General features: G+C 43.1%; 1 protein-coding gene across 2 annotated transcripts; it reads left to right on the top strand.

Moving 5' to 3' along the window:
* Positions 1–8,717: 8,717 nt before the first annotated feature.
* Positions 8,718–17,487, top strand: LOC144691674 (protein CREG1-like). 2 transcript variants are annotated; one of them, XM_078560002.1, is made up of 4 exons: positions 8,718–9,115; positions 12,208–12,327; positions 12,938–13,142; positions 16,853–17,487. In XM_078560002.1, exons 1-3 carry the CDS (start codon positions 8,777–8,779, stop codon positions 13,124–13,126), a joined length of 648 nt encoding a protein of 215 aa, XP_078416128.1. In that variant the 5' UTR covers positions 8,718–8,776; the 3' UTR covers positions 13,127–13,142; positions 16,853–17,487. The 2 variants fall into 2 exon arrangements, with proteins under 2 accessions (XP_078416128.1, XP_078416127.1); XM_078560001.1 differs by having other exon boundaries at positions 8,724–9,115; positions 16,866–17,487.
* The last annotated feature ends 6,654 nt before the right edge of the window (positions 17,488–24,141 follow it).

Here is a 24,141-nt window from a genome sequence, read left to right as displayed (position 1 = left end):
TGCGGATGTTTGCTGATGATTGCACAATGTTCAGCACCATTCATGACTCCTCAGATACTGAAGCAGTCCATGTCCAAATGTAGCAAGACCTGGACAATATCCAGGCTTGGGCCAACAAGTGACAAGTAACATTCGCACCAAACAATTGTCAGGCAATGACCATCTCCAACAAGAGAGAATCCAATTATCGCCCCTTGACATTCAATGACATTACCATCACGGAATCCTCCACTATCAACATCCTGGGGGTTACCATTGACCAGAAACTGAACTGGACTAGCCATATAAATACTGTGGCTACAAGAGCAGGTCAGAGGCTAGGAATCGTGCTTAGAGTAACTCACCTCCTGACTCCCCAAAGCCTGTCCACCGTCTACAAGGCACAAGTCAGGAATGTGATGGAATACTCCCCACTTGCCTGGATGAATGCAGCTCTCACAACACTCAAGAAGCTTGGCACTGTCCAGGACAAAGCAGTCCGCTTGATTGGCACCACATCCACAAACATTCACTCCCCCCACCACCAACGCACATTAGCAGCAGTGTGTTCCATCTACAAGATGCACTACAGGAATTCTCCAAGGCTCCTTAGGAAGCACCTTCCAAACACACGACCACTACCACCTAGAAGGACAAGGGCAGCAGATAGATGGGAACACCGCCACCTGGAAGTTCCCCTCCAAGACACTCACTATCCCAACTTGGAAATATATTCTCGTTCCTTCACTGTTGCTAGGTCAAAATTCTGGAACTCCCTTCCTAGCAGCACTGTGGGTGTAACTACACCACATGGACTGCAGCAGTTCCAAGAAGGCTCACCACCAGCTTCTCAGGGGCAATTAGGGATGGGCAATAAATGCTGGCCCAGCCAGCAGACCCCACATCCCGTGAATGCATAAAAAAAAAATTCACACAGAGAAAAGTGCAGCTCTCTTACCATTGCCTGCAGGCAGTAGACTGTCCTTCTGAAATATCATTAGGAAATTATCTCTTCTCCTTTTCCTGAAAGGCTTGCAGGATTTTTTGCTTTCTCCTTCATCATCCAAATCCATTGAAATCTCAGATCTTCAATACCTTATGAGTCTTTGATGCAGCAGTGAATGATATGGCTGTGATAGTCCTCCCTGGAGCTGAAGATCATCTGTCTTCTGAAGATTTTTCCCTGTGTGCTTCAAGGGAGCAACACATTCTTCAAAGAGTCCTAATTTCTTCTCTTCTAGTCTTCTCTCTTGGATCAGTCTTTCATTGAAAAGCCCTCATTTTCCTTACAGTTCAGTAACCCTGAAACCTACATTCTGCTTACTAGCAATGCTGCAAAGTTGCTGTCCCATTCTACTGATGATGATCTCCTCCAAGACAAAGAAGAAACCCCACATGACTCCAAGTTGTCTTTCCTAAGGGCCGGGAATACTGTGGGAGACTGAATCCTTCACAAATCTGACTTGGGGACAGAGAGGAGCAGGAGTTGGAGTTGGGTAGAAGCTGTAACTGTAAAAAAGGAATTACATACATGTAATATAAATTGTTAAAGACATCGGCCGGAATTTTCCAGCCCTATTGGATCCGGGGGCCATGGTGGGCGTGAGCGGACACAATGGCCAGAAGGCCAAAAACCTGTTTTATGCTGTTGTGACTCCAGTTTGCAATTATCTGCTCCACCCATCAATGGTGAGCCGCATTTCTCGCCTTCCAACGTCGGGAACCCAATTTCAATGCTTTAGCATCTCATTATGAGCCCTGTTTGCTGGAATCATCCCCCCTCGTCACATTTACCACCCATGTTGGCGTGACTTCAGAATGGCGTGCTTCATGACTGCCTTTAAAACGTGTGGACCTGGTGACCTGAACTTCGAGGGGAACTTGGAGGTGAGTGCACACAACATTGCGCAGCGCTCGCAATCATCACCCGTAGGACATCAAGGAAGAGGCACCGCACATTCACGGGCGATACAGCCAAGTTGCTTTTTCCCAGCTGGCTTTCAACGTGGTGCTGGGGCATGGACTCCAGTGCAGGTCAGGCCGGTGACGGTGGGGGGCTATGCAGCACAGACTGAAGGAGGGACACAAGCACATGCCGGGGAAGCTGGGGCGGGGGACGGTGAGGGAAGCAGCCGTGCACTTGGAAAAGTTTGTCAAAAGTGAACATTCTTCTGAAGCTGAGACCGTTCAGCTGCAGCTCCATTGACATGCTTGGAGTTGGGCCTTTGAAACTTTTCAGCCCACTCAAGCAACACAAAAGCATAAAAGTGCTACCAAATGCTCCCGAACTTTTCACCCCTTGGACGCAGACTGCAAATTAATGTGCATTTTAGGGGGCAACAGAGCAATTGGCCGACTGGGCAAGTTGTAGAATCCCCTTGTGAAAGATGGTTATGGCACAGTCACTGGTGGAGGTGCTCACAGCCTCTTGCAATGTCTTTATTAAGGTTTGGACCAGTATCCATCATGGTTCAAGCTAACAGTGCAGCCTTGCAGTGCAGGTTAGGAGAATGCCTGTGTCTGAGCTGAGAGCACAGCATGCAGTCCAATGGGCAAAGCTACCGCCAATCAGTTGGGTAGAGTAGGGCGGAGGTGGGTGGGGTTTCAGACAGCCAATGAGCACACTACACATTGGCCATCCAAGCAGTGGCCAGCACTCTCTCGCATGTGTGACGGGGTCTTCGGACTTAACCAAGAGAGGTTCTTAGGGCACCCATGCTAACCCATGCATCTCTCTCTCTTGATCTGCAGGAGGAGAACATCAGGATCATGGAGCCTGGTGATTTATGCTTCATAGCTTACAGAGAGCAGAGAAGAAGAAGATGAGAGTGGCGGAGGCGCCTGGCTCAGCAAAGGGAGGAGTACCTCCCTCAAGATGAAGGAGTGGCAGGGTCTGCTGTGCACGTGGAAGATCCACAGCGAGCCGTCGCTCATTGGTGTGATGCTAGATCCGGGGTCTTTTGACACCGTTTGTCATTCCTCCAGATGACTGAGAACCAGTGTCGCCGAAGACTGCGCATGTCTAGGGAACTGGTCAGTCACATATGCCACCTGCTGCAGGATTTGGCGCCACGGGGACTTGGAGGGCATCCACTGGCAGTGGCCGTGAAAGTGACTATGGCACTCAATTTTTATGTCAGTGGCTTCTTCCCGTGCCCCACAGGTGACCTGTGCAGGATCTCGCGAGCCCCCATGCACAAGTGTATCCAGGAGGTCATGGATGCCATCTTTGTGAAGGCACAGAACTTTGTGCATTTTGCCAGGGATTAGGAAAGCCAGGAAGCAAGAGTTCTGGGATTTGCACAGATCTCAGGTTTTCCACAGGTGCAGGGTGCCATTGACTGCACTCACGTGCCACTTGGATCTCCATGGCAGCAAGCGGTCAACCACATCAACCACAAGGGCTTCCACTTGCTTTGTGCGACCACCACAATTGCATCCTACAGGTCTGCGCATGATTCCCAGGGAGCATCCATGACTCCTACATTCTTAGCAGGTCTCAGACCGCTGACATCTTTCAGGGTCCAGAGAGGCTGCAGCGTTGGCTCCTCAGGGGTGAGGGCTACCCACAGAGAATGTGGCTGATGACGCCAATGCAGCGGCCTCAGACTGCAGCAGAGTGATGGTATAATGAGGCTAATGCTGCAACCCGGAATTTGGTGGAGCAAACAGTAGGCATATTGAAATGAGGTTCCAGTGCCTCCGGTGCACTGCAATACAATCCACTGAGGATATCGTGCATCATCGTCACTTGCTGCATGCTCCACAACCTAGTGCTGCAACAAGGGGAGGACTTGGCTGAGGAGCAGATGGAAAAGCCGCACGTCTCTTCCAATGAGGAGGACGTCAAAGGGGATGACAGTGATAAGGTCCTCAAAGGCGAGGATCCCTGCGATGAGGCCATTGCACTGGCCAGATGAGACAGGCGTGCTCGGGAGGCCCTCTGTGGTAATCTGATGTGTAATATACCTTTAAGAAGAATGTTATAATGGAAGATCACATGATCTTGATGTCCAGTAGCAGAGTAGCATGGGCTATCTTCGTAGTCAGTAGGAGTAGCCTAGAGTTAGTCTGTAATGTAGAGACAGGGTTTGAGTTGTAAGCACACAAATGCAACTGCTGAGTTCCTTTGTAAATAAATAGAATGTGTTCTACATAAGAACTCTCTGCTGATCTACTCTGTCTATGGTACCAACTCAGTCATCCTGAAACAAGCGTCCAACCCAGATCCATTAGTCCAACTAAACTAGTGACCGGGATTTAACACCCTCATAGCCACAAGATTCATGGAGAATGATGACGAGATGCAGTGTGGACAGTCGTGACACCCTCACCTTGCATCTGTGAATGTTTGACTCCTGTGTGGTTGATTGGAGCGCACATACCCTCAGTGCTCAGGCTCATGTCATGGAGGCACAGTGGAGGCCCTAATAGTTGCAAGATTGCAGGAGGATGATGATGATATGCAGTGAGGACACTCCATAGATCCTCACAGACTCTGTGAATGTTTGACTCCTGTCTGGCTGAGGGCAGCTCACTTGCGCTCTGTGATCAGGGTCATATCGTGGAGACATAGCCATGAAACTTTAAGTACACCTGATCCTTTGTCAGCCTTCAGCATCTGTCCCCTTCAGGAGCACACTGTCACCAGTCACAGATGCTGAAGAGATGGGGGTCCAGCCCCGCCTCAAAGGTGCTGACAGCACAAAGAGAGAATGACGGAACTCCCTGACACCTGCCCACAACATTCTGGCAGCACCATCGAGATGCAGGCATCACTGATGTGTCCAGTGAGTGTGAAGCCAGACCATCACTTTGGTCTGAAGGTTACACACTGCACAGGGAAGAGGCCCTAGACTGAGACATCTGCCGTTATCTTGTGTAAGAACCAAGGTTTCACATCTGAGTGACATGAACACTGCTCATCACAACAAGGAGCCATTGGCAAGGAGACATTCCCGGGTGTTTATTTACAATAGTGAACATTATGTACAAGTGATTAACACCTGTGCCCAGGCTGTGCAACTACATCTTTTTAACCTTCCTCTCCCTGCCACTACAACCTTGTGCTCCCCCAACATCCACAGCCGAGGTGGAGGCAGTCTGGTGACTCGACTCAGCAGATTTCTGACTTCCAACTTCCTCTGAGTGCCTGGTGACTTGGTCTGATGACCTTGGCAGGTGTCCTCTGGAGGGCCAAGACCTGGAGGGCCCCGGTCTGCTTTTGGGATCCTGCAGTGTGGTAGTGGCACTTTCCTCAGCCTATAGAGCTTGAGCTGCTGGAGTCACAGGAAGAGGGGATTTGGATGGGCTGGACACCCCTGCAGAGCAGTGCAGGACTAATGTCCTGGACCAAGGTCTCCATGGCGGCTGGCACCCTACCAGTTTTGACCTAGGTGCATTGGCATGCTGGTGCTATCACCTCAGACTGAAGGTAGACAGACTCCTCCATTGTGCCTTGCAATCTGAGGAATGCAGTGGACATCCCTACCTGATGTTCCCAAGCTTGCCTTTGCAGCTCCGGCAACTGAGGTATGACCGAGACCAGAGGTTCCTCATCTGACTCGGACTCAGCAGATTTCTGGCTTCCAACTTCCTCTGAGTGCCTGAAACCTGGGAAGTTCCTACCTCAACCTGCTGTGAATCAGAAAGTGCAATGTGCTCACCAGCTTGTGACCCTGAGGCCACTCTAGAACTAGGTCCCAGCGAGGTGTGTGTCTCTGCACTGGTGGAGGGTGTGGGTGAGTGCTGTGATGGTTCTTCAATTAGGGTGTCATCAGATTCTTCTTCCGAGGTGTCTTAGGGGCTTGTGTCGAGGACGTGGCTCATGGGCCCCCTCACTGCTTCCCAGATGTGCCTGTGAAAGCAAGGAAAGATCATTAGTGAATAGCTGGGGACTGCAGAACTGGGGAGCTTACTCACAGCATGGTTGTCTGATAGATGTTGCACTGCTGGATCCTCGCTTGGTTGAGCACCGCTGACCTCACCATCAGCACAGGAACGGTCCATATTTTCGCTGGCCAGCTGGATGACTCTGTTTTCAAAGTCTGTGAGGACCTTGATGTCAGACATTCCTCCACCGGTCTGCGACCTTTCCCTCTTGTTGTGTGGCAGCTTGTCCTGCATGAATAGAGATGGAGAGAGTATAATCAGGATGCCTGCCATGCCAGATGAGAAAGATGCCTGGCATGTATGGGTGGTGATTGGTGCCATGAATGGGGTGAGGACATGATCTGCAGGGCAGATGAAGGTGTGTGTGAGAGAGTGAATGGTGATGTCCCTTGAACCAGCAGGGAGTGAGGGCCCTGTGGATGTGTGATGGGTTTGTGAGTGTGTGAGGTGAGAGTGATGAGAAGAGCGACTTACCCTGGCAGAATGGAGGAGATAATTCATCCTCTTTCAGCACTGGGTGGCTGTCCTCTTTTGCAGTGCATTGGTGTTGACCACTGCTGCCATCACCTCCCAAGCTGGATTGGTGACCTTGCTTGCAGGTCTTCACCCAGAGCAAGGGCAGAGGGCTTCATGGCAGACCTCCACTGCATTGAGTAGGTGCCCAAAGGAGGCATCACTAAATTTGGGGGCAAATGTTTTCTCTCTTTGGAAGCCATGGCTTTTAATCCCTTAGATTGCTAGCTCTGTGCAGGGACGCTCTTTAAATATGGCACCCAGATTATTGAAGGTGTGAGGTGATAGCTGGGTGGGCAAATTAGAGGCCACCCCGCTAGCAATCTTGGGTGTTTCCCGAGAATGCATAATTAATGTGGTGGGACATGCCAGGAATGGGAAGATACGGCGTGAAAACTCGCCATTGCGGCCAACAGGTGAAATGTCTCTTCTTGTGCAAATCTGGGATGATTCCACCCAGAGTGTCATACTGTCATTAAAAAATAGATGCACACTGGGGATCAGTGTAGTATAAAGGGTTAACAGAATGGATATGCTAATGTGTGATGTAGATGATGATGTATCACTGATATCAGTCAGTTATGTGTTCGACACTCTCTCTCTTGAGAGAGAGATAAGAACACTATGCTCAGAAGTCACATGCCTAATCTGTAACCTGTTTAGATATAGCACTAATAAACAAGTGTTAGGCAAGTGCCAGTGTACAACTACAGTCTGTCCAGTAACGGAGAACCATGCCTAGAGTCCACAGGTCAGAAGAACCATCTCAAAACACTGACCTCGATAAAAGCACCCACAGTGATTATCTTAGATGTCAATTTCCCCTGTTTCAACATGACTTTCAACTTGATGCCATCTGTATCAGATCTGTGGCAACCAGCAACTGTGAAGTAGTCAACAAGTGACATAATGATCAGCCAAACAGATTGATGGATATTTACAGACAGCAACCCAGGAAGTAAAAAATAGGGATTATAGATTACTTTTTCATCATTTAACATAAAGTGAAATAAAGATTGGGATGTACACTTGAAATTATGGCAGGAGTTTGAACAATCTTTAAAAAAATACAATTTTTAAAATTATTTTATAAGTTGGAATTTTTTATCAAGGAATGGGGGGAATGACACGCCATACTTCTAAAATTAGTTGTTCAGGGCCAGAGAGGTTGTTTACTAATAGTTATAACAGTAGATTGCTAAAATCTCTGTTTCATCTCATTCAACAAGGCTTAATATTTTCAATGGTTTTTACAGTGAGGGTAGTGCACAAATGGCCAGAATTAGAGGAGCACAGATACCTCAAAGTTGTGCAGCTGGAAGAGATTATAGGCATAGAGAGGGCTGAGGCCATGGAGAGATTTGAAAAGAAGGATGAGAATGTTAAAATTAAGGTATTGTCTAATCAGAAGCAAACGTAGCTAGCAAACATGAGGGTAATGGATGAATGGGAATTTGTGTGAGCTAGGACATGGGCAACCGAGATTTGCAGGAGCTTAAATTCACAGATGGTAGAAATTGGGAGACTGACCAGGACCACAAATTACAAGTAAATATAATCCCAATCCTTAAATGTTGGTGTTCACTCGAAGAAAAAACAGCCAGTAACCTGGATCCTAGGGGAAATTCCCTCCAATCTATGCAGCGTGTCTGTATTCCAGAAAATAACCAGGTAGCAGGTAGATTGGCACCTTTACAAAACCAGAAGATTTAAACACCTAAAGCTGTTCATTTTTTGTTGCAAAGTTGAATTATTGAGTTATTTATTTGATGGATACTTCTTAATTGGTATTATTGTTAGAATGTGGAAATGTTATTTTTTTTAACATCGAGTGCACCTTAACTAGGTATGAACTAGTAAGCTCAGCTGTTTCTGTCCAAAATAATCAGAGCATTTAAAACTGGTCAATTTGAAACCTTAGCAGTGGGGATTGTGCGCCTTTTCGAATGAACTTATGAGGAAACACTCAGTTGAATCAGTGTCATTGAGTATTTGCTACCATTGGAGGAGAGTGTATAGGTGAATTGTGTACAGCTCTGCTTGTTGCCACTGGAGGAGAGTGTATTGTGTACAGCTCTGTGTCTATTACTATAGGAAAGTACATAGGTGAATTGTGTACAGCTCTGTGTCAATTCCCACAGGAGAGAGTATAGGTGAATTGTGTACAACTCTCTGTCTATTACTTTAGGAGTGTATATTTGAATTGTGTATAGCTCTGTATCTATTACTATTGGAGGAGAGTGTATGGGTGAATTGTGTACAGCTGTGTCTATTACTGCTGGAGTAGAGTGTATTTTTTTTTATTTTTGCGGGAGGAGAGTGTATAGGTGAATTGTGTCCAGCTCTGTTTCCACTACTGCTGCTTCCTGCTCAATGAACATTTCTACCTCACATGACAGCCGGACGCTGTGCGCATGCGCGGGCTAGTGGCCAGGATTGTCAGTCAGTCGGTTTGACGATGTGGGGCAGTGAGTTTGCTTTGCTCTTGCTAGTGCTGACCTCCCTCGGGGGGTCGAGATTGATCCCCCCTCACGATAAATTGGCCCAAATGGCACGGTACATCGTCCATGCCTGTGACTGGGGCTCGGTGGCCACCATCTCCACACACTCGCCGCTGAAAGGCTGGCCTTTCTCCAGCATGTTCTCGGTGAGCGACGGGCCGCTGGGGAAGGGCAGCGGGAATCCCTATCTGTACCTGACCCCACTGGAAATCTCGGTGCAGGACATGCAGGTACGAGGCTGGGCTGCTACAGCACAGGGCAAACAGACCCAGCACTAGATTAGTCACCGTCTGGCTGCACCTCTCCAACTCTCATACCAGCTGCGGTCTGTTTGCACCTTTTTAAAACTTATCCCGATGTGGTTTTAACTCTCTGTGCGCCACTTAATGATTAAGGAATAAATTAGTCAGTGTTGTCCTATTATAAGCAACGAATTAAAAGCTTCACAAGTACATACAAAGTAAGATTAGAATAAAAAGAAAGATTTGTTTTTATAGAGCATGTTCACGAGCACTGGAAGCCTCAAAGCACTTTCCAGCCAGTTAAGAACTTTTGAAGTGTAGTCACTGATGTAATGTGGCACCCACAAACAGCAATGCGATAATGACCAGGTAGTCTTCTTGGTGATGTTGATAGATAGATATTGGAAAGTACACTGGGGATAACTCCCCTACTCTGAAACAGTGCGAAGGAATCTTTTACATCCACCTGAGACAGGGAGCTAGGACCCCCCTCGAATTAACATCCCCCTCGATTTAACATCGCATCTGACAGCGCAGCACTCTCTTAGTACTCCGCTGGAATGTCAGTATTGATTACTTTTTGTGCTCAAGCCCTTCAACCCACAACCTTGTGATTCAGAGGCAAGAGTGCTACTAAGATTCACAACATTTAGTACTGGATTTAGCAGCTTAGTTATGTGGACGTTTATAATCGTAATTTATGTTTCGTTAAAGTCATGCTGTGCCAGTAGCCGTTACAATGTCAGTGGTAGTGAATGCATGCAATGTTTTCTTAAGGTGATCTAAAGTCTAGAAATGTACGAGTATAAGAACAGAGTTGAACAAAAGGGGACAGAAGTAGACAAATGAAAGTGGGGGAAAAAAATCAGCCATGAGAAATAACCTCGAGACCCAGAATGTTGGAAAAAGCTGCAAATGGGAAAAAATGGGAAAGTTAAAGGTTTTACAGTTTCAAAGCCCTGGGAGAGAGAGTGTGATAAGTCTTAAATTCGAAATAAACCTTTTTTCTACAGTTTGAAATTTAAAACATTTTTTTTTGCAAAAACTCAGCTGCTGTGCTGACTTTTAAAGGCTGCACCTTGCTGATAATTAATTTGACGTCAATTTAAAGATTAGCAGCGATTATGGAAGTTTGCTGAGTCAGTGTGGTTCATTTTGAGTGTAGCTTTTTTCTGGTAACTGACCAGTCTTCAATAATCTAGACATTAATAAATACATTGATAAGTATATTTTGCATGAAATTGAAATGTTTCAGTTGAATTCTTTGTTCGAAATTGACCTGGACTTGGGTTGTGTCAAGAAAACAAGAAATTGTAGTAATTTTTCTTATGGTAATAACTCTGGCATATTTTATGTACTGGAAATCAAGCTGCAATCGGATTAAGAGCTAGAGTGATGGCAAGAGTCTAAAGCCAACAGTAAGAAGTGGTTTTGATATGTTAATGGACCAAGAGGAACTTCAAACAGAGTTTTAAATAAAGCAAAACGGGAGTAATTGAGTTGTTGTAGTTCAAAGGGGGATGGATATATGCAGGTTGTAAAATGGTATAAGTAAGTGAGGTATGTTTTTACTAGGCTAACAAAACAAGTTTAATCAATTCTGGGACGAAAGCATTTCTAAAGAAACTGGTTTGAGATCAAAAGGGAAGGAATGCATTTAAGGAAATACTGATGCCTAGGTGGGGGTAGTTACTTAGATCTCCCAGAAGACAGCAGGATAGCTGGTCAGATCTCCCAGAAGACAGCAGGTAGCTGGTCAGAACTCTAAGAAAATAGTGTGAATGAACAAGGCTAGACTGAAAGAAGCAGTTGCTGCCAGCCTCAGGACACCCCAAGGAAAAAGCACTGTTGTAAAAATTACTGGACTAAAATCTATAAGAATAGTTGCTGATCAGAAAAGGGGAAGGTTAGCCCAGAGGGTAGTTAAGATTTATGGAACTGTTTTAAAGTACTGCTTACTGTGTGAAGCCGTTCTTGAGTTTAAGTGTAATTGTGATTTATTTTTTTCCTTTATTCTTTTAAATGTTTACTATAAAATCATCACAAGTAGTCAGGGAAATCATTTCCTGATTTCAGAACCACTCCTTATACTATACAAATTGCAAAAACCGTTTTGGCAGCTGTTTCAAGTTTCCCTCTGGGATTTGAGCAGCTCAGCATTTACCATCTGCCGTACCATAACAGTTGAAGAGCACAATTTCAAACTTTGCCGATGACACAAAACTTAGAAGTGTAGTAAACAGTGAAACAGATAGTAGCATGAAATGGCAAGACATCTGACAGATGAAATTGATGCAGAGAGTTGAAGTGATGCATTTTTGGAGGAAAAATGAGGTGGGGTAATATATTCTAATTGGTACAAATTTAAATAGGATGCAGAAATAAAGACCAGGGTTCGCATACATAAATCTTTGAAGGTGATAAAGCTATTATGCATATGAGCTTTATAGAGCCTTGGAGTACAAAAGCAAGAGACTTTTGCTAAATGTTTATAAACTGATTAAACCTTTTATAAACCACTGCCAGCTGGATATTGTGTCCCCATTCTGGGCACCACACTTTAGCAAGGATGTCAGAGCCTTAGAGATAACATAGCGGAGAATTCAGAATTGTACCAGAGATGACTTTAGTTATGTGGAGATACTAGAGAAATTGGGATTATTCTCCTAGAGTAGAGAAGGTTAAAAGATGCGAAATGTCAAAATCGAGGGATTTTTGATATTGCTGAATAAACTGTTTCGACGGGTTAGTAACTAGAGGACACAGCTTTAAGATAATTGGCAAAAGATCAGAGGATAGACAAGGAGAAATGTTTTTACGCAGAAAGTTCTGATTTGGGATGCACTCCCCAAAAGAACATTGGATGTATACTTGAAAAGGAAAATTTTGCAAGACTAGGAAACAAGAATGGAAGGATGGAATTAATTTCAATGATTCAGAACAGGCATGATGGGTTAAATATCCTTCTGTGCTATAAGGTTTTGTGGTCCTATGATTCTTCTTTCTGGATGTAAATTACTGTGATTTGACATTATGATTTCTATTCACTGTTACTGCCTCACTTTCTAATTTTATTGTAGACTAATCCAGAAATATCCCTGGCTATGTCCTTGGCAGAGACGGACTACTGTAGGGAAAAAAAGTTTGATCCCCAAAGTCCACTTTGTTGTCGTGTGATCCTCTCTGGAAGAATTATGAAGGTATTCAGCTGTTTCCTATGAAAAATTCTGCCCCTTCTCCTTACCTTCTGCTTCCTTCCATTGCTCAGAAATACCTCTCCAGTTTGGCAGGAGCACTTTCTGCTCTTGGTTCTCTGTTGTTGCATTCAAATTGAGTGCTTGAAAGCATGCAACATTAGGCTCAGTGACAATATTTCCTCCCACAAGAGTGTGATTGAGAGGGAATTCAATGAATTGCCAGTAAATTAAACCTGCATTTCAGTGCAAAATTTTGATGCTTTGTGCTGAGTTTCTTTTTACAGATGTTTTTTCAAGTTGTGGAAATAGATCTTTGCATTACTGAGATTGTTTGTTTGTCTTTAAAGGTTTTGTAATAAGGACACAATTTTTATGCATTTGCATCAACAAAAATATCCATTCAGTACCTTCAGTCATCCCCTCTCACTCAATTGCTTGGCAGCCACATTATGCTCTTGTTCTGAGGGTGAGACAGTCCAGTGCGATTTGTTGCTAGCTCTGTTCTGTAATACTGCCCTAAGCATGATAAATGGAAAAATGTTCCATTGAATAACCATTTCTAGTTTCCTTAATGTTATGGAGGGGATGAATTTTCTACATGTTTATTTTTCAGGTGAATAAGGCTGAAATTGATTTTGCCAAAGAAGCTCTCTTCAGCCGACATCCAGCAATGTCTGGCTGGCCAAGTGATCATGGATGGTACTTTGCCAAACTCAACATTACCAACATTTTGGTCCTGGATTACTTTGGTGGAATCAAAACAGTAACACCCAAGGAGTACTACAGTGTAAAGCCTGAATAAGAAAGGAATTTGACTGGTAAAAACTTCCTACCTTCTAACAATTTGTAGTGATGGGTTGGATCCTGTTTTAGTGTTCAGTCCTTTTGCTTCTGTCCAAATTTCCAAACAGTAAAGCAAAACCAGTAGCTATTCTTTCTGTTCCTAATAATACAACTCCGCAGGAATTTTGAGTAAACTGAAGTTTACTTTTGCTTACTTTAAAAGGAGCAGCATGCGTTAAATAGTTTTAGAATCACAAGTAGTGATGATTATCATAATTAATATATCAATTAAAAAGTAGTAGTGTATCTCTCCATTTTCTTTGCCTAATTCCCACATGGCAGTGACAGCACTATTGCATTTTACCCCAGCTGATTTGGAGAGAGGCATGTCTGGCTGTTTTAGAATGAACCAGTTACTACAAAGAACTTCTCAAAGTCGTACACAAAATAAGATATTGTACTTAAGCAAATCATGGCTTCTTTTAATGCTGCACTTTGAATAAAAATATTGAGAGCGCTTTCAATGATACCATAATAACCAGTCTTCCCTTCCAACAATGTATTGTGTGTGTCCTGCTCTTCAAGGAATGTCTTACACTAATGTTCTAAAATATGTTCTTCTAAGTTAAGAAGTTGTGTTATCAGGGAAAAATGAGCAGCTTTAATCGCGCAACTCAAAACAATCTGCGAGTTCACCCCTAAGGTGCTGACAGGATTTAACAGCATTCTACTGCTTTCCTTGTGGAGAGGAGTGAACATGATGGTTGCTTTGTGTCAGTGACTATCTGTTTGAGATGAAGTTGGCCCAATACTTGATTAGGCTGTTGTTTGCTGTAAAATGTCATGTGCCATAGATTTTCATGTAGTATTTATCTGGGCCTGTAATTATTTAACAAAGTGCCTGGATCTTATAGTGTGGCGTTGCTGAGATAGCTTTCCCATGTCATCAGCTCCAACTATTACCCTTCTGGGTGCTCCTTCAACATCTACAGCAGTCTGCGCAGCACACTATTGGGCAGCAGTAAGGTTGTTGAAGTAAAGTTGTCTTCAGAACCCCAAAGCATTCATGATGGAGCCTATTTCTGAGCTTGGACCCTTTGGCAAATGGGTTCTGCTACAGTGCTCGATCAGTATGTGGTCTGCAGTTTGGTCAGGCTGTACCTAAGGCTGCTGACTTCTGTAGATGTCAACCCCTCTGGCGTGTTGTGTGCACAGCGGAAATGTATTTAAATGTCTGGAAACTTTTAGCTTAGCATTTCATGCAATCACTGAGAAACTATTTATAGGCATGCCTTGTGAGCTGTACCAGCAGTTCTTGGAGCATTTCTGCTGAATCTGTAGTTCTAGAATTCTCCACTTAAGCCTCCTATGATGTTGCCTGCACTTGGGCTTCACATGCTGTGCACTTCACCAAATATCTTCTCCTGTAAATCCTGTCAGCACCTTAGGGGTGAACTCGCAGATTGAAGCTGCTCATTTTTCCCTGATAACACAACTTCTTAACTTAGAAGAACATATTTTAGAACATTAGTGTAAGACATTCCTTGAAGTAAAGCTTTTGATGAGCAAATGATAGCCTGTAACTTTTTCCCATCAAGGCATTCAGCTGTCTGGGCCTATGCTGTAGAATTCCATTTCTAAACCAGTCTGCTCCTCCATCTCCTGCTCCTTCTCAAGACCCTCATTTAAAATCAACCTATTTGATCAAGATTTTGGTCAGCCCTCCTAATACTTCCTTTGTCCATTTTTATCTGGTTATAGCTTCCTGAATTGTCTTTGGATTTTTTTCTCTATTAAAAGTGCTATATCAGTATAGGTTGTTGTTGGGCTGCAGTATTTATCAGCTTTTCAAAAAGTATGAATAAGACACAAAATGAAAAAAAAAAAGAATGAGCTGGAGGGTTCTTGGTATTTGTTACTTTCTACATTTCCTGGGCAACTGGAACATTACAGCAGCAATGCAGAGTGCCTGGATAAAAGACAGGCATGCCTGTGTGTTTGGAAAGTAGATGAATAGTTGAAAGAATAGCCATTTTTTCTGAAACTACAGATTAAACCGTTTCATGGGTTATTTTACTCCCACTTGAGAGCAGATGGGACTGAGGTTTAAGATCCCATTTGAAAGATGGCAGCTCTGAATGTAGCATTCCCTCATTGCTGTACTGGTGTTTGCCTTGATTTTTTGGCAACTTGAACTGACAACCGTAAGAATCAGAATGAAGTGTGCGATGAACTGAGCCACATCTGACACTAAAGTGCCTTGTAAGGCAACGCTGGTCTGAATCTTCCCAACTTTTCAAAGACTTGAGCGTCAGGACCATTTCTGGGTCCCGATCCCACTGATATGAGATCAGCCCCCAGCATGATGCGAAGGATGCCAGCCAATTAACTTTTGGGAGCCCCATCCAGTTAGAGACAGAGGCCAGGTTCCAGAGTCTACAGATTATATTCAGTGCAGAGTGTGGCAATGGCTGCCAGCAGCCTTCACAGCCTGGGTGCTGCTGAGGGGCCAGCAGTAGAAGCAGCAGAGCACCATGGAGGCACCTTCAAATGGAGGGGCGCAGCTGCCATTGCATCAGGTCAACATTAGCAGAGACATCAGTCTCCATGAATTGGCTGTAGTGGGGATGCATGAGCATTGAGAATTACTGCTGGTAAATCATTTAAAATTTCAATTATTATGCAGCTTGGACTTCCCACACCTGATGCGTTGCCGGCTTCCTGACATAGCAGGTGGCCTGTGGGACACTTAAGAAACTTGCCTCCCTCAATGACAATTGCAGTTAATCGAATTCTTAACTGTTTTAATTGCCTGCAGGCCTCCTGCATGCGGGTGGCAATTGCACTCTCAGATCACTCCTGGGAAATATGCCTGGTGGTGAGACCACATTGAGGAGCTGAGCCAACACATTACATTCTAAATTTGCATCTCTTCCCAACTCCCTTCCAAAACTGCTGCCAAGGGACTGGAAAAATTCTGGCTACTGGTACATTACACCAGGTCTAAGTACATTTGGAATGGTCCAGAAATGTTTTTGTCAAATGAAGACCACAGATAAAAGATTAACTCAAATAAAAACCGAAAATGCTGGAAATGCTCAGCAAGTTGATCAAGCAGCATCTATGGAGGTAAAACAGTAACATTTCAGGTTGATGACCTTTTCATCAGATTATAATATAAAACATTAGCTTATTTTGTTATGGTACCCTTGGCTATGCCATCTGTAGAGGTGCCTCCAAAGCAACCTTTGGAATGTTTCAACTTTGTAGCTCATTTCCCTTCAAGACCTAAACAGATTTGTTACTGAACTCAACCACTCCAACATGTTATTTGCTGTGTGCACTGGAAGTGTATTCAAGATGACTTTGCATTACTGGCTATGCACCACGCTGCTGCAAATGCACACAATGCCTGAGGACCCAATTTGAAATTAAAAATTCAGTACTGTTATCATATTGGATTCCTGACAAATTGATCTATTTTACACTTAACCCTTAGTGATTTTTGACTTGAGCAGCAGTTCCTTATGATGAAACCATTTAAAGATCCATTAATTGACATTAGTTCTGGCAGATCTAAAACGTTCAAACTTAAAGCATAAAATACTTTATCTTTCATTGAAGCTGTAGTTCAAACATCAAGGAGTAACAGATTATACCCAGTTTGTGATCTATTTGATCTCATTAGTATATTTCTCCCTTTAATATAAATGTATTCATCCTTTAACTCCATTGTAATATCTAGTTGTTTATTCTAGGCGAAAGAAAATTGTGAATGTCGACAGCCAGAACACTGGATTTTTCTAGATTTCCCTCAACTTAAGGCTGCCGCGACAGAAGGGAAGTTTATGCTACAAATGCTACTTTGAGCTAATTAAATAAATCAATCATTATAAGTGATCTTGCATATTTTCTATATTGGTATTGCTACAGTTGTCTTGCAATTTTGAGCATATTACAACTCTGCTTTGTTCTTAAACTGGGAGATGAAGGGAAGAATTTTCAGGTTTGCATTATAATAAAATGTCTTTTTGCACTTCATATAAATGCATTAAAATCCTATAACGTAATAGTTTGGGACAATATCTTATAATTATTCTATAAACAAGAATGTCTAAGATTAAAAACAAATTAAGACATTCAAATTGTTTTGATTGCTTTTGAAATATCTCCATAAAGGGATATTCTTTACAAATTTAACTCTCTCAGGAAAAATGTGAACCAGGGAGAAGCATTATGATCCAAAAAACATCAAATACTATAATGTTCTTTGTACAAGTATTGTTTACGTTCATTTTAATGAGAAAATGTACATGAGAAAATTCTGCATTTGAAACATTTGCCACAAGTGCCTATTTTTGATTAAAAATCTAAATCCTGGGACTGTAGTTTTTATTTCTATCCTTTTAAATCTTGCGTTGCATGATACTACTGTCTTTCTCCTAGCAGTCTGTTTTACTTAAGTGGGCAGTAAAGTTTAGATGATAAAAATAGGAGCAGGAGTAGGCCATTCAGCTCATTTAAGCCTGCTCTGCCAGTCAACAAGGTCATGGCTGATCTGATTATGTGGCCTTATGGCTCCACTTTCCTGCCTGACCCCCAAAGGCCATCATAAGAAGCACCCCTACTGTGCTGCAATGGAAATCTTCCTCCTTCCGAGTAAAAACATGTTCTTCCATGAAGCATATTAAGAAAATAAAAGAAAAGCACAGGAACAGGCCCTTCGGCCCTCCGAGCCTGTGCCGATCATATTGCCTGTCAAACTAAAACATTAAAGAACAAAGAAAAGTACACTATGACTGATTAAATTCTGAACTGTAACTGATTTAAATCACTAGGAATTGATTTTTACATTCATTTGGGAAGCCTGCCTATTATGTACAATTACAATGTCTCAAATTCAAAAGGCACATTCAGGATGTGCAAAACAAAAACAGAATTACCTGGAAAAACTCAACAGGTCTGGCAGCATCGGCGGAGAAGAAAAGAGTTGACGTTTCGAGTCCTCATGACCCTTCAACAGAACTGAGTAAAATTAGGAGAGGGGTGAAATATAAGCTGGTTTAAGGTGCGGGGGGAGAGAAGTTTGGGGGGTGGGGTGGTTGTAGGGACAAGCAAGCAGTGATAGGAGCAGATAATCAAAAGATGTCACAGACAAAGGAACAAAGAGGTGTTAAAGGTGGTGATATTATCTAAGAGAATGTGCTAATTAAGAATGGATGGCAGGACACTCAAGGTACAGCTCTAGTGGGGGCGGGATGGAAAGACTGACAGGGCATTACAGGTGTAGATTTAAAAATAATGGAAATAGGTGGGAAAAGAAAAATCTATATAAATGATTGGAAAAAACAAAAGGGAGGGGGAAGAAACAGAAAGGGGGTGGGGATGGAGGAGGGAGTTCAAGATCTAAAGTTGTTGAATTCAATATTCAGTCCGGAAGACTGTAAAGTGCCTAGTCGGAAGATGAGGTGCTGTTCCTCCAGTTTGCGTTGGGCTTCACTGCAACAATGCAGCAAGCCAAGGACAGACATGTGGGCAAGAGAGCAGGGTGGAGTGTTAAAATGGCAAGCGCCAGGGAGGTTTGGGTCTTTCTTGCGGACAGACCGCAGGTGTTCTGCAAAGCGGTCGCACAGTTTACGTTTGGTCTCTCCAATGCAGAGGAGACCGCATTGGGAGCAACGAATGCAGTAGACTAAGTTAGGGGAAATGAAAGTGAAATGCTGCTTCACTTGAAAGGAGTGTTTGGTTCAAGTGAAGCAGCATTTCACTTTTTCAATTTTTCAAAGAATAGAGCTACTGTTCGTTTATTTTGTATTAGAACCAGAATAACAAGCAGTCAAAATTAAGATAGCTATCGAAAGGAAGGGCTTCATAGGCCAAATACCTCAGGTTCTTTCTAATCATCTTCAGATAAGCCTGAGAAAATATGGACCATACTAGAAGACCACCAATGAGTGAAAGTCAATTTCAGGATACATTGGTTGGAATTTATGTCATATTAGGCAGCAAACAAAAGTGTCAGCCAACCAATTTGTCAGTTGCTGCAGGTCAGAGGCAGGGACTGTGACTTTTCCAAAGCTGAGTTATCTGAAAGAATTGCAGAGCTAGTAATAGCTTTGATGCTGATTGAAGCTTTTCAAAAGGACCTTCTAGCAAAGCCAAAAGATCTTGACCTTGAAACTTTAATAAAGTATGGGCGTAAATACAAAGCTATCCTTGCGGCCTGACAAAGCTTGCAAGTACGGAGGTGCAGCTTCAACTATTGGCACAGTAGCCAAAATGGAAAACAGACTAAGCCATTTGGAAGATGAAGTTCTTCATCCATCAAGAAGCTGTCCAGCATACCAGGATCACTGTAAGGTGTGAGAGATTAAAGGCTGTCAGGCATGCCAATGTAAAAAACCCACCAGAAGGTTTGGCAAGAAGTCACAGCAAGCCGCGGCTAAGTAGAAAACCAAGTATTGCAGCACACTGGCAGAGAGCTTACCAGGCATAGAAGTGACCGCATACATAAAATTGCCAACAAAGCAGGCAGAATGGAAAACAACGATAGCCAAGTTCTTACAAAGGAGAGCAAGCAAGCGTTCTACGTTGCAAACATTACCAGGTCCATGGATGCAATCACACCACTGGAAGTATTTGCAACCATTAATATTGTGTGTCCTAGGAAAATTGGAAAGCACACACTGCGGGCCAAAACTCATACCGGGTGTGTGCCAAAATCTTTCCCCCAAGGATACTGAAGGAAATGTACCCCTAACAGTAGAAGGCAATGGTACAACCAACTACAGCTAATGGATCAGTGATCCACAATAACACAGGTCCAGGAAACCTCAAGGCCATTTTGGGCCATCTGAGATGAATTAGGAATATCCAGAGGCATAATATTCAAGGGTAGATAGGTACAATAACACTGGAATGCAGCTACAACCAATCAATTAGCATGCTTGTCACAGATCTTTTATATCTTGTTGATACACAAGGTCCAGCTATAGCAGGTTTACCAGCATTCAGAGACCTTAAATTTGTTACTATTCATGGAATCAACAAGGTACCAATGGCAATGCCAGCCATCAAGGACAACTCCATTGAGTCAGTCCTCAACTTCAAATCTGAATGCCCAGACTGGTAGCCACGCAACTTGGTGATTACTTCAGACACTTTGAACAGGTTGCAAAATCCAACAAAGAATGTGGATATTTAATTGGATCTGCAAGTCAATTCACTAGATGCAGGAATCAAAGATGCATTACAAGTTGATTTGATGAGTTTTGGGCAATGCAAAATTTCAAAAATTGCAAGGAGAGATATTCAAAGAGCCAGTATTCCAGACACTATGGAAAACCATAAATTGAAGGTTGGCTTGATGCACTGCCAAAAAAAAAATCCAGGAATCCTCAAGACCGTTTTGGGCAGACTGGAATGAATTAGTAATATCCAGAGGCATAATATTCAATGGTAGACAGGTTTTAATGTCCAAATCACACTGTCCTGGCATTGACACAATTGTACAAGGCTCACATGGGCATTGAACACACTAGACATCTGGTGAGAGAAACTGTATACTGGCCTGGGATCAGCAGTGATATAGAGAAGACTGAGGATGTGCAAGGCACGTCAGGAAAACCAGCCAAACTGGCAGAGATTCTATCACATCCGTGAACCAGGATTGCTACAGACCTATTTAGTGATCGTGGTGATGATCTTCCACTAATGACAGGCTATTTTTCCATGTTTCCAATAATTCGACAACTACATGATATGTCATAGAAACTAACAGCAGTAGGCCTTTCGGCCCTTCAAGCCTGCTCTGCCATTCAATATGATCATGGCTGATCCTCTTTCTCGACGCCATATTCCCGTTTTCTCTCCGTACCCCTTGATGCCCCTAATAGCCAAAAATTTATCAATTTCTTTCTTGAATATACTCAGTGGCCCAGCCTTTCAGGCCTTCTGTGGTAGAGGATTCCACAGGTTGACCACCCACTGAATGAAGAAATTTTTCCTCATCTCAGTCCTAGATCCTGAGATTGTGGCCCCTGGTTCTAGACTCCCCAACCAGGGGAAACATCCTCCCTGCACGCAGTCTGTCTAGCCCTGTTAGAATTTTATATGTTTCAATCAGATCCCCTCTCATTCTTCTAAACTCTGTTGAATAGAGGCCCAGTTGAACCAATCTATCCTCATACGACAGTGCTGCCATTCCCGGTATCAGCCTAGTGAACCTTTGCTGCACTTCCTTTATGGCAAGTATATCCTTTCTTAGGTAGGGCAATGAAGGCCAATTTGTCTTCCTAATTGCTTACTGCCTATTTACTTTCATTGACTGGTGTACAATGACACCCAGATCCCTCTGTACTAGTGGTGAACCGCAGAGATCAGTGCTTGGGCCCCAGCTATTCACAATGTATATAAATAACTTGGATGAGGGAACCAAAAGCAATATTTCCAAGTTTTTTAATGATACAAAACTGGGCGGGCTTGTGAGGAGGATGCAAGGAGGCTTCAGGGCAATTTAGACAAGTTGTGTGCATGGGCAAGCACATGGCAGATGCAGTACAACATGAACAAATGTGAAGTTATATGCTTTGGTGTGAAAAACAGAAAAGCAGAGTATTATTTAAATGGTGATATATTGGGAAATCCTCTGTGAAGAGGGAACCAAAATGTGTGTTCAATTCTTCTGCCAATCCCCTGTTTCTGACTGTAAGGGACCTATATGTTTTCGCTAATCTCTTTCTCTTCACACATTTATAGAAGCTTTTACAGTCAGTTTTGATGTTCCCCTTCTTGATCAATCTTTTTGTCCACTTTTGCTGAATTCTAAACTGCTCCCAATCCTCACGGTTGCTGCTTTTTCTGGCTATTTTATATGTCTCCTCTTTGGATCTAACACTATCCCTAATTTCTTTTGTAAGCCATGGTTCAGCCACCTTTCCTGTTTTATTTTTGCACCAGACAGGAATGAATAATTGTTGTAATTCATGCAAACACATTCCTTAAATATTAGCCATTGCCTATCCACAGTCAACCTATTTAGTAAGGTTCCCCAATCCATCATTGCCAACTCGTGCCTCATACCCTCATAGTTCCCTTTATTTAGATTCAGGACCCTGCTTTTGGATTCAACTTCTTCACTCTCCATCCTAATTAGCATTTCTATCATTTTATGGTCACACTTCCCCAAGGTATCCCACACAAGATTGTTAATTGATCCTTCCTCATTGCACAATACCCAGTCAATGATAGCCTGTTCTCTAGTTGGTTCCTCAACTAGCAGCCATTACTAGTAGAGTGCCATTTTCAGTTTGTTTGGGATGCCACAAAAAAATTGTCTGACAATGGTCCTTGGTACATGGGCAAGTCATTGAGATGTGAACAACTGGGGCATGAATCACATTATGTCATCACCACATTATCCCCAATCAAACAGCCTAGTGGAGTGAATGGTTTGTACTGTTAAGTCCTTCATTAAAAACTGCTGGGAAACAAAGCAGGATTTCCAGGTCACAATGCTACACTTAAGGGCAAGGCCATTTAGTGCAAGTTTACCCTCACCAGCTGAGATCATGTTTGGGAGGTAAGTCCAAATGGCTCTTCCAAGCCATCGCCTATCCAAATTCACAGTTGCATGAAATGAGTTACTGGAAAACAGGGGAGGATGAAGGATATGCAGGTAAAGAGTTATCTAGTTTGATCATTGGGTAAACATTTGAGGTTCTACATCCGAAAGAGAGAACCTGGTTTCCAGCTGAAATACCTAAGGTTATGTCAAGGGCCACAATCATATGAAGTGGTGACACCAAATGGAATGATATTATACAGAAATCAATGTCAACTCAGGAAGATGTCCAATTATGTCACACCCAACAATCCTATCGCAAACAGAACATACTCAATGGTGAGATTTGAATTGTGTAGAAGACGATAGTGAAGACAGCCATTGCGATGTTGTTATACAAGATAGCAACACACCTATGAATCAAGACCACTGTGAAAACATTCAGAGATCTCAAAGAAACTTCAGTGACTAGATTGGTATTAGCAAACCATCTTTATGTTCCAGAGATTCAAACCTTAAAGTTATAAATTCACAATGCACAAAAGTTTTACTGTAACACAAATAATATTTTGAATATACGAATTGGAGTAGTAGGCCATTTGGCTCCTTAAACCTGCTCTGCCATTCAATAAGATCACAGCTGATCTTATTGTTGACTCAACTCCACATTCCCAGCTACCCTCATTAGTCTTTTGACTCCCTTGCTAGTCAAGAATCTACCTACCTCCGCCTTGTAAAATATTCAACGACCCTACTTCCACCTCTCTCTGGGGAGGAGAGTTCCAAACACTCACCACCCTCAAAAAAAACATTTCTACACATCCCGTCTTAAATGGGAGACCCTTTATTTTTAAATTGTGTCCCCTAGGTCTAGTCTGTCCCACAAGGGCAAATATCCTTCAGCATCCACTTTGCCCAGTCGCTTAGATTCATATATGTTTCAATAAAATCACCTCTTATTCTTCTAAACTCCAATGGGCAAATGCCCAGCCTGTCCAACCTTTCCTCAGAAGATAACCACCCCGCCCCCCCATCCCAGGTATCAGTCAAGTGAACCTTCTCTGAACTGCTTCCAATGCATTTATATCCTTTCTTGAATAAGGAGTCCAAAATTATAACCAGTACTCCAGATGTGGTCTCACCAGCACCCTGTACAACTGCAGCAAAACATCCCTTTTAAATCCAGTCCCCTTGCAATAAACTACAAGATTCAATTTGCCTTCCTAAGCACTTGCTGCACCTGCATACTAACTTTTTGTGATTCACGCACAAGGACATCCACGTCCCACTGTACTTCAGAGTTCTGCAATCTCTCTCCATTTCAATATACCGTTTTTCTATTCTTCCTGCCAAAGTGGGCAAGTTCTCATTTTCCCACATGTACTCCATCTGCTATTTTTTTGCCCACTCAACTTAACCCATCAATATCCCTTTGCAGACTCTCTACCTCCTCTTAACAACTTACTGTCTTA

Source organism: Cetorhinus maximus, chromosome 16 (genome assembly GCF_964194155.1).
Source record: "Cetorhinus maximus chromosome 16, sCetMax3.hap1.1, whole genome shotgun sequence".
Taxonomy (NCBI): Eukaryota; Metazoa; Chordata; class Chondrichthyes; order Lamniformes; family Cetorhinidae; genus Cetorhinus; species Cetorhinus maximus.
Note: the sequence above shows the minus strand (reverse complement) of the source record. Positions and strands in the feature narration are given on the sequence as shown.